Source organism: Euprymna scolopes, chromosome 13 (genome assembly GCF_053919585.1).
Source record: "Euprymna scolopes isolate OS-2025 chromosome 13, ASM5391958v1, whole genome shotgun sequence".
NCBI lineage: Eukaryota > Metazoa > Mollusca > Cephalopoda > Sepiida > Sepiolidae > Euprymna > Euprymna scolopes.
Window position 1 is genome coordinate 121,586,852 of NC_136494.1, and position 10,000 is coordinate 121,596,851.

Consider the following 10,000-nt stretch of genomic DNA (forward strand, 5'->3'; position numbering starts at 1 on the left):
GTCTATTTTGTACTGTGTCAAGGCAGGATAGGCTTTTTTTAGCAGCTCCTGCCCAGATATAGCAGCAGTATTCCATCCTTGGACGTACTTACTAGCCTGCTTGATTATTTAATTTTATTTTTAGTCATGTTCACTTCAAACGAGGCATATAGTCACTTGGACATAAGGGTCTACCATGTTTAAGGGAAATGGTTTATATTACATTCAACCTTCTGCATGTCGGTACAGTCACAGAAGCGGGTAACAGGGAAGGAATTCCAAAGTCTAGTTGTCTGAGAGAAGAACTAAGAGTAGAAGGATTTCTGGCATCTAGGGACCTCTTCTACAGTGAAGAATTGGGATTTTGTTGCTAAATGGGGTTGTCAGGGGGTATGTACGTTGAGGGGTACATGCAGGATGAGTTCATCAGAGCACATTTCATTCTGTTTATGGATTATTTTGTCTTCTGTAAAGTTTGTTCTAAAAAATCTTTAACGGAAGGAATCATGAAATTTATTTCACTGTTTTTGGTTCTTCAGTCACACTAGGAACTTATTTGATTTGCATGCGTTAATACACTGTTTCCCTTTTCTTTATTATAACTGAATTGTTTGTTTTTTTTCGTTTTTTTTTTTTTGCATTCTAAATTATAATTATTTTGTATTTTTTGCATTAATTCTACCCTTTTTTGATTTGATTTTTTTTTTTCAATATTTTATTGGTTAGTGGATATATTTGGTGATATACAGTTTTCAAGTCTTCATTTCTGTCAGTTCATGCAACCTTAACATTAGATATGATATGAACCCAAACAAAGTAATTTCCTCATATATGTACGTCTCCATCTGACTTTCTAAAAACTATAATGCCTGATGTCCATATTCTACCCTTAAATGAACACATTCAAGAATGTCCTGTATTTATTTTTGTAATTTTCCTATTACTAATGACAACAAATAATTTTCCTGATTCATAATAGGAGAGAATAACATTTTCTTTTATTTTCAAGTTTATATTATACCAGCAGAGGACACCTGGCGTTGCCCACTTGTAAAATACACTTAAATATGATGTTTTAATTTATGCAGATTTCGTATTTATTATTATAGGATCAATTCTCTATAGACTATTTCATATTGTACACAATATGTAGTCATGATTTAAAACATAAAGGCAAACAACGACTTGGGTGCCATCAGCTAGAATCGAAACTACAACCAAAATTTATAGTACCGAATCAGCTCTTGTCAGTTGGATAAGAAATAGCTAAAAATAAACTACGATTAATATATATATATATATATATATATATATATATATATATATATATATATATATATATATATTTTCATACATTAATCTTAAATTATTTTATATATATATTTGTGAATATGAAAAAGAGCAATTTAGTTGACTCGCGTTTGCCAAGTTTTCATTTCTTTGAATTTTGACCTTTTAGCAACTATTTTGACTAGGTAAACACTCGTAAAAAAAAAAAAAATTGATTCCCAAAAGTGCAATCATTTGAGCTGCTTCGTGCCGCTCTACAACCTTCCGTTTCTGAAGAGATACAGTTTGAAAAAATGGAGACACAATGAATTTTCTAAATGAGATTTATGTTTTTTTAATTTTGTTTTCTTTTCCATTTTTATCGTATTAATTTTGGAAGAATTTATATGAAGCATACAATATCCAAGAAATCTGTTTTTTTTTACAAAAAAATGTGACAATTTAAGTATTACTTCAAATTTATCTTCTGACTCCAAGAAACATTCAAAGTATCCTACAGTTTATATAACCAACTCATCAAATTAGCAGAGTTGTAAATTGCCTCCCTGGAAAGTTCCGATGCAGAAATATTTTGATATAAGCATTACTGGCATCCATTTTTATATCCGAATGAAAGTTGTCAATTTCAACTTTTCGTATACCTGTTTTTCTTTTGTTCAATTTTTCTACGTTCTTTTTTTTTTTTTTTCTTTTTTATGAAAAAACTTCCATATTAGTTTCATTTTCTTCAACTCTTTCGACGTTCTTCCTTTTTGAATTTGCTTACTGCTTGAAAATAGTTCTTTTGAAGTTTTTCCAAATGCTGGTAATTTTTAGATTTAAATTAATTTTTTTTTTTTTTACTATGTGAGATATCATCTAATTATGTTTTTTTTGTGTTTTTTTTTCTTCAGAGGTGGACCTGACCAGCCAATTATTAACATCAAGGCATAACAACGGTGTCCACCATAGACAGCTACCTCGTAGCACGTCATTGGATGTTTTGCCGAAGAGAACTCTTTCAAAGACAAACTCTTTAGAATCTCTTCCCAGAGATTCTTTTCAGCGGCACTCAGTGTGGGACCTCCCAATTCGTGATCCAAACAAGGTGCTTGAAGTGAATGTATCGAAATCACAAAGAAAAGACGTACAAAATGGTTCATCAACTTTGCTCCAAACAAAAGGTGAAATCTTATTTTATTATATTTTATGAGAAGAGATTTTTCTTTAATATATTTTTATATGACGCGTTTGGTGGAAGAACGACGTAAGCACCACTTGATATTTTTCACACAAAAAAAGGTTAAATGTTTGGAGCATAATGATTTTGTTCGTTGCAATTTCCTATTTTCCAGAACGATTTGAATATTAACGCAACCTTTACTGGGCCACCTATTTTTACGAATCATTTATTCTTGCACAAACATGCTTCTCCAAGCCTGAGCTTTCCTACAATGCATTTTAAAGAACTACTGACATATTCTTCTCCACTATTTCGCTGCAGTTTTGCTGTTTCTCTTTCCTACTGGTGAACCTTTCTTCTATTTCTTCCAGTCATACTTGAAGGGGCTTACAAAATTAAATTTTTTTAGATGTTCGACTTTAATAAACAACAATGATGTTAGTAATTTATTTATTGCGGACTATCATCCTCATCTTTTCTTAGTTGTTGTTTCACAACGTTTTGGCCAACTATTCCTCTGGCTTTCATCAAGTGATGGGGTAGGAACTCCGAATCTCCTAACCCATTCTCAACAATTACTGCCATCCATAGTTGTTGTCGTCTCACCACGTTTTGTCCAAGTAAGCCTCTGGCTGGCTTTGGGTATGATTGAGATCGCTATTTTCAGACAATTCTCACCTGAAACCATAGAAATTCAACGTCTCTATCCACTGTGCCACGGGCCCCGGAGGGCGATCAAGGTTGGATTTTTTGGTCTTATCAATCCACTTTTATTCATTATCTGATCTTCCGTGGTCGGGTCCGTACCGAATGGTACATATATTATTTTAATTGGAATTCATTATTGAGATGAGTATTATTTATTAATTTATTTATTGCGGATACTGACTGATGGAATGAGAGCCTAACTCCAACCACTTAGATTGAATAAAGATTCCATTAAGTTTGACAAGATACACCTGATTAAGATGAGAGGTCAATTGAAACATTATGCAAATAACAGATTGGAACAGAATTTGCATTTGGATTCTCCTGATTACTGTGTTATCCTTTTGCTTGATGTAACCTCTGACTTTATTTTGCTGTATCTTGTCGAACTTGAAAATATTTCTGCCAACCGAAACGTAAAAATTATACTTAAGATGAGAACAGTAGTCCAAAGAAACTAAATAATAAAAATTAATCCTCATCTAAGAAATTCAGAGTATTTATCTAAAAAGAAAAAAAAAACTTAGAAACTAATTCATTATAATTGACAATTGATGTACATTTGTTGGCAAAGAAAAGTTTTATAACTAAACAAATTTTTCTTAATATCACACAATGTACCTATTTACAATGTCTCCCCACGGCCAAGGATGTTAATATCACAGAATGTAGTACACATTTCTTGTTATTCTATCCTGTCAATTCTAGAAGTCTATAAACCTATATAGGAAAAACGTTTGTGTTTTTGTGACGGTCTAAGTAAACAAAATAATAAAATTCTATTTGAAAATCATTACTACAAAGTCTGATGGAATGTTTTGTTTGACATTGTTTTAATGACGTAATCGACTGAAGTTCCTTTAAGTATTTGGGTGAACATAAATTACAAGTGTCTATAAAATTGCAACAAAAAATAAAAATCTATTTTAGCTTATGGCAAGCAATGGAGAATTTTTTTTTTTTTTTTTTTTTTTTGCTTGATTCTAAATCCTAGTAACTTTGTTTGTGCAAATGTATGTACAGTTATACACAACCTCTTATTTCATACTAGTGGAGGAGGGCGCCTGGCCTTGCCCAGCTGTAAAATGCATTTAAACATGTTTAAATTCATGCAGTTTTTGCATTTATTTATTATTACAAATTCAAATTTATATTGAATATTATATTGCATCTAATATATAGTACTGATTTCAAAATATTTAAGAAAAAAAAATATTTAGGTGCTATCAATTAGAATCGAAACCAAAACATGTAGCGCTCCAGCCGTGTTTCTTAGCATTTCAGCTATTGACAGATAGATAAAAAAGTTTTAATGTAAACCATTTCAAGGTATGAATGAATTTGCACATGTGCAAAAGTAATAGAAATATGATGGCAAGTTGAAATTAATATTTTGCATTTAAACTTGCTGACATATTTCTATATCCGGTATTCATCCAAGCAAAGATTTTACTCATTATAAACCATCCTTGGTGTATGATTATTATTTTTGGTTAATTTCAGTGTTATGTGCCCAGTAGTTTAAGAGTTTATTGGTTAAACACAAATATTCACACACATTGTTTTATTTATTTAGATGATTATCAATATTTGTCCATATATCTTAGGATGAGGTGCATTATTGGTTTACTGGATACTGCTATGGTCTATGGAATTGTCAATGTCATGTTGATTTTTCTATCAGATCAATTGTGTTCAGTTTTTTCTTGTTGTGGAAAACAAAGATGGAGGTTTGTAATATTTTCATGTTAAACATTAAATCAACAAATGCGTCACGTGCACATGTCTGTTTTCCTGCTTCAGCAATCCAGAAACAAATCCACAAGTCTTTTTACTGAAACTCAATGGAGACTTGTATAGGTTTCAAAGGTTTTGAGAAGAGAAACTTTATTCACGAGGAGGGGGTGACGGAGAGACTTACCTAGACTAAAATTTATTTCTTACTTGCTTTCCTCTTTAGGAATTGAGGGACACAGTTATCAGTGCCATTTGTTTAGATTCTCTCTACATTTTCAGATGCACATCATCTCTCCCCCCCCCTCTCCTCCTTTCTCTCTCTCTCTCCCCCTTTCCCTCTCTCCCCCTTTCTCTCTCTCCCCCTTTCTCTCTCTCCCCCTCTCTCTCCCCCTCTCTCTCCCTCTCTCTCTCCCTCTCTCTCCCCCCTCTCTCTCCCCCCTCTCTCTCCCTCTCTCCCCCCTCTCTCTCCCTCTCTCCCCCCTCTCTCTCCCCTCTCTCTCCCCTCTCTCTCCCCCCTCTCTCTCCCCCTCTCTCCCTCTCTCTCTCCCTCTCTCGTTCTTGACTCCAACTGACTCCTCCTTTCTCTCTCTCTCTCTCTCTCTCTCTCTCTCTCTCTCTCCCCCTTTCTCTCTCTCCCCCTTTCTCTCTCTCCCTCTCCCCCTCTCTCTCCCTCTCCCTCTCTCTCCCCCTCTCTCTCTTCCCCCTCTCTCTCTTCCCCCTCTCTCTCCCCTGACTCCAACTGACTAGAAACTTTGTTCTGTTCCCTGAACACATGTCATTATTTTTATATAATATTATTTGATGCCTGCAAGAAAGTCCATTCAGCCATGGGCAGATCTTTGTTTCTATCATGCTAGCTATCTAACCATCCTCATCAGATAAATGTGATGATTAGTTTCGTCTTTGGTCATAGTTGCAGCATTCACTTTGGATCGGTTGGGCTAGCTCTTTCTAATATGTTCACCACATCTAGAACACTGACCAGACACTGTGATCCAAAGCTGCTTCTGTTATAAGTGAAGTTTTAGTGATAGACCTTGTGAAGGTGAAAACCCAGCATCCTGCCTCACCTCACTAAGCAGAGTTTTGAGTTGGTTCTTGCAATGTTTCTTCTAGTCTGGTGGGGTTTCTAGGTCAATGACATCATGGATGAAGTCCTCTGAATGTCGTCAAAGGGTATGACTGAACCAACAAAGGCATCTGGCAAGGAGAGATTTTTTAAGGGAGTAGATCTTGCAGTGGGCATGAACTGTTGCAGATAAACTGTTGCCAGCAGATATGGAGGCTGCAGCGTAGGCAGTGATGGTTGAATATTTTCAGTTTGTGTTGGTCACTTTTCCACATAGATAAAGTTTCATTTCTATAAAGATTAGTCTTTGAGATAGACAATTTTTACAGTGAACTCTATTATCAAATCTGCTGAGTTCCATTCCAGTCTCATTTATTGTGATTCGTGCAAAGGTATGAATCCGCAGTCCCACTAGGTATCCGTATTTAATAATTTACAAGGCAAAAAACATTCTGATTTCGCATGCAATAGCCCTTAAAAGGCCTCTTTATTTTATGAAAATTGCTCCAGGTAAGGCATGAAGCCACTTGATGTAAGGAACTAAAATATACTTCTTCAAGGTCAAAAACTAGTCAATGACATGTTAGATTGAATAGATGTAAAGTGAGTCATAAAGGACAAATAAGGGAAGTGATGAACCGACTGAATGTAAAGCCAGATTAAAAAGAATGGATAGGAGAAGAAAAAAGATAATTAAAAAGATTTGGTGCAAGAAATCACTGAAAGATAACACTTTGAATATCCTTGCATTGTGGATAAGTGTTTATAGAATTTTTTCTGGCTATTGATGCTAATGCATCGTAAAACATTCTTCAGAAACACTAGTAAAATTTAAGCAAATCTGAAAATCACAATGAAATAAAAATCTTCAAATATGAGCTTTTTAAGAAGTTTCTCACTTATTTGTCTCCTCCATAAAGTTAGATATGAGATTGGTTTTTAATATAGAGTATATCCAGATCCCAAAATGGACCATAGGTTAGTCTGTAATTTTTTTTTTTTTTTTTACACAGGCATCACCACATTATCAAGGCCAAGAGGCCACTAGAGGATAAGGGTTAAAGAGTGTACAGTAGAAATTGGACAATGTAGTAATCATTAGTAATCAAAATTCGGTAAATTTGTTAATTTGTATGGAACGGCTCATCAAGAACTTATTTACGTTAGACTTGAACACAATCATATTGTAGTCAGCCAGAAAGCAGGAAAACGGAAGACAATTCCACAGGCGTGCAGTTCTAAGAAAGAAGCTTTGTTTATGGAATCTACTTTTAGGTTTAGGCACAGATAAAGAGTGGGGGGAATTATTGATAGTGTTTTCAGCTAGATGAGTGTTTCTTGTGAAAGTTTGGCAAGGGGGGACCATAGACTGAAGCCCAGTCGAACACTTTCCATGAAAATAATGATACATCAGAGACAGACTCGCAACATCTCTTCTATGAGGTTGCAGGGAAGAAAAAAGGACATCTCCTACAAGGCTATGAAGTCTATTTTGAACTCTATCAAGGCATGGCAAGTCCTTTCTAACAGCTCCTGCCCAGATGTGGCAACAGTATTCCATCCTTGGACGTACCTGGCTCTTATATAGATAGAGAATTACATCAGTAGTGAGATATCTACTGGATCGATAGAAAGATCCCATCATTTTTCCAGCGACCTTAGCAACAGATTTGATGTACGTGTTCCATTTAAGATTGGGAATAACGATGAAGCCCAGAAGCTTGTCAAAACTTGAGGCCTCCTGAAGACGAGAGCCATTCATTTCAATTGATTCCAGATGTGAATCAGAATGTTGATGATGTAAAGAGAGAAGCTTGATTTTGGATGCATTAAAAGTAACCAGCCACTCCTTTCCCCATTGTACTACGTGCTCAAAATCAGAGGAGAGAGAATTGGAGAGAACTTGGTCATTTACTGTCTTAGATGTGCTACCATAAATGGTAGTGTCGTCAGCATAAATGTCTACAAATGATGTAAGGATGTGATTTGGAAGATCATTAATGTAGATCAGGAAAAGAGTTGGGCCCAGTATGGACCCCTGAGGGACACCGGCATTAATACTGTGAGCTTCTGATTTTTGCCCCTCAACTATTATGAACCTATCAGAAAGAAATGATTTAATAATTGAGAAGACTTTTCCAGCTATACCATAGCTAGCGATCTTATGAAGTAAACCTTTATGCCATACCCTATCAAAGGCTTTAGATATGTCAAGAGCAATTGCCCTAGAAAGATTGCCACTGTCGAGAGATTTGCTAATCCTATGCGATATAACTGTAAGCACATCTGCTGTAGATCTAGCAGAACGGAAACCATATTGAGTGTCACTAAGAATGTTATTTTTGTTGAGATGGTTAATTACTTCTGTATTTAACACAGATTCTAGCAACTTACTCATGACGCACAGGAGACTTATTGGCCTGTACTGAGAGGGGGATGAGCGATCACCTGAATTCTTAAATACAGGGCATACTGATGAAATTTTCCAGGTTTTCTTGTTGAAATGATACAATTTTGTTTCTTGTTGAAATGATACAATTTTGTTTCTTGTTGAAATGATACAATTTTGTTTCTTGTTGAAATGATACAATTTTGTTTCTTGTTGAAATGATACAATTTTGTTTCTTGTTGAAATGATACAATTTTGTTTTGCTGAAACGATACAATTTTGTTTTGTTGAAACAATACAATTTTATTTTACTGAAGTGACACAATTTTGTTTTGCTGAAACGATACAATTAAATGTTATAGCTTGATATATTTTTGTTTTTCGTTAATATTTTGTCATCTTTTTCATTCAAAATTGTGATTGATTTAAAATTATATCTTACACTCCTTAAAATTTCAACAACAATAATTTAAACAATTTATTGAAGGTAGAAATGTACTGGGGCAAAAAAATTGGATCCAGTTTTTGTTTCTTTAAAAAAAGGGAGGGGCAGCTCCCAAAATAATGGAGCAGATAAGGCTCTTCCAATATCCTTAATGCTGTTATTTACTTAAACGAAATAAGTTGTAATCTTACCTGCGTCTTAATATTTGGAGTGATGAATTTACAGTACATTAATATCTAGGTCAGCTCCAAAAGCTGCCGCCTTTGAGGCAATCCTTTTCTTGTTACCCCAAAGTTAATCCCTGATGCCTATGATTCCCCCTGTATGTGGCCGAGTGCCAAAGCTTGTTTTTACTTCTTATTTATAAATATACAGATGATTACGATTCATCAGAGAAAATGAAATAAAATTTTGCTATTTCTTGCACTAATATATAAGAGTTAAGCACTTTTCAAATTCACACAACAAATGTAGCCTACCTTCCTAATATAATGGCAATATATATATGCGATTTAAGTCCTTAGGTTTACTGATTTGCATATATTTGCAAAAGGACATTTCATTAATTAACTTTATTTTAATTCAACAAGCATTTTAATTTTAATATAACACATATTTTATGGATACTGTTTTATTTTTGTAAAGAACAGCTTACGTTTTTTAACAGAAAATTATAAAAAAAAAAAATTTTTTACATAGGGGTCACCACTTATAAAGGCCCGGAGGCCACTCAAGGATAAGGGTTACTGAGTGTACAGAAGTCAATGGGATATTGTAGTAATCGTTAGTAGTGGGAATTTTGTGAATTGGATTTCTTAAGGGGAAAGTTCATCAAGAATTTGTTTACGTTGGACTTGAAGACAACCAAATTGTAGTCAGATGGAAAGCAGGCAAAGGGAAGAGAGTTCCTCAGACGTGCAATTCTAAGAAGCTTAGGCACAGGTAAAGAGTGGGGAAAATTATTGACAGTGGTTTCAGCTAGATGAGTGTTTTTCATGAAAGTTTGGCAAGGGGGACCATAGATTGGAGATCAGACGAGCACTTGCCATGGAAATAATGATAAAGTGGAGACAAGCTCGCAACATCTCTTCTGAGGGAAGAGAAAAGGGCATCTACCACTAGGCTACGAAGTCTATTTTACACTCTGTCAAGGCAGGATAAGCTGCTTCTAGCAGCTCCTGCCTAGATGTGGCAGCAGTACTCCATCCTTGGATGTACTTG

At 34.9% G+C, this 10,000-nt stretch overlaps 1 protein-coding gene across 12 annotated transcripts in view; it reads left to right on the plus strand.

The window, feature by feature from the left end:
* Positions 1 to 10,000, plus strand: part of LOC145292174 (uncharacterized) — an 806,320-nt gene that overhangs the window by 584,043 nt on the left and 212,277 nt on the right. For all 12 annotated transcript variants that reach the window (XM_080138436.1, XM_080138439.1, XM_080138442.1 and 9 more), the window contains one exon: positions 2,163 to 2,432. In XM_080138436.1, coding sequence (XP_079994562.1) covers positions 2,163 to 2,432 — 270 coding nt within the window. The remainder of the gene's footprint in view (positions 1 to 2,162; positions 2,433 to 10,000) is intronic.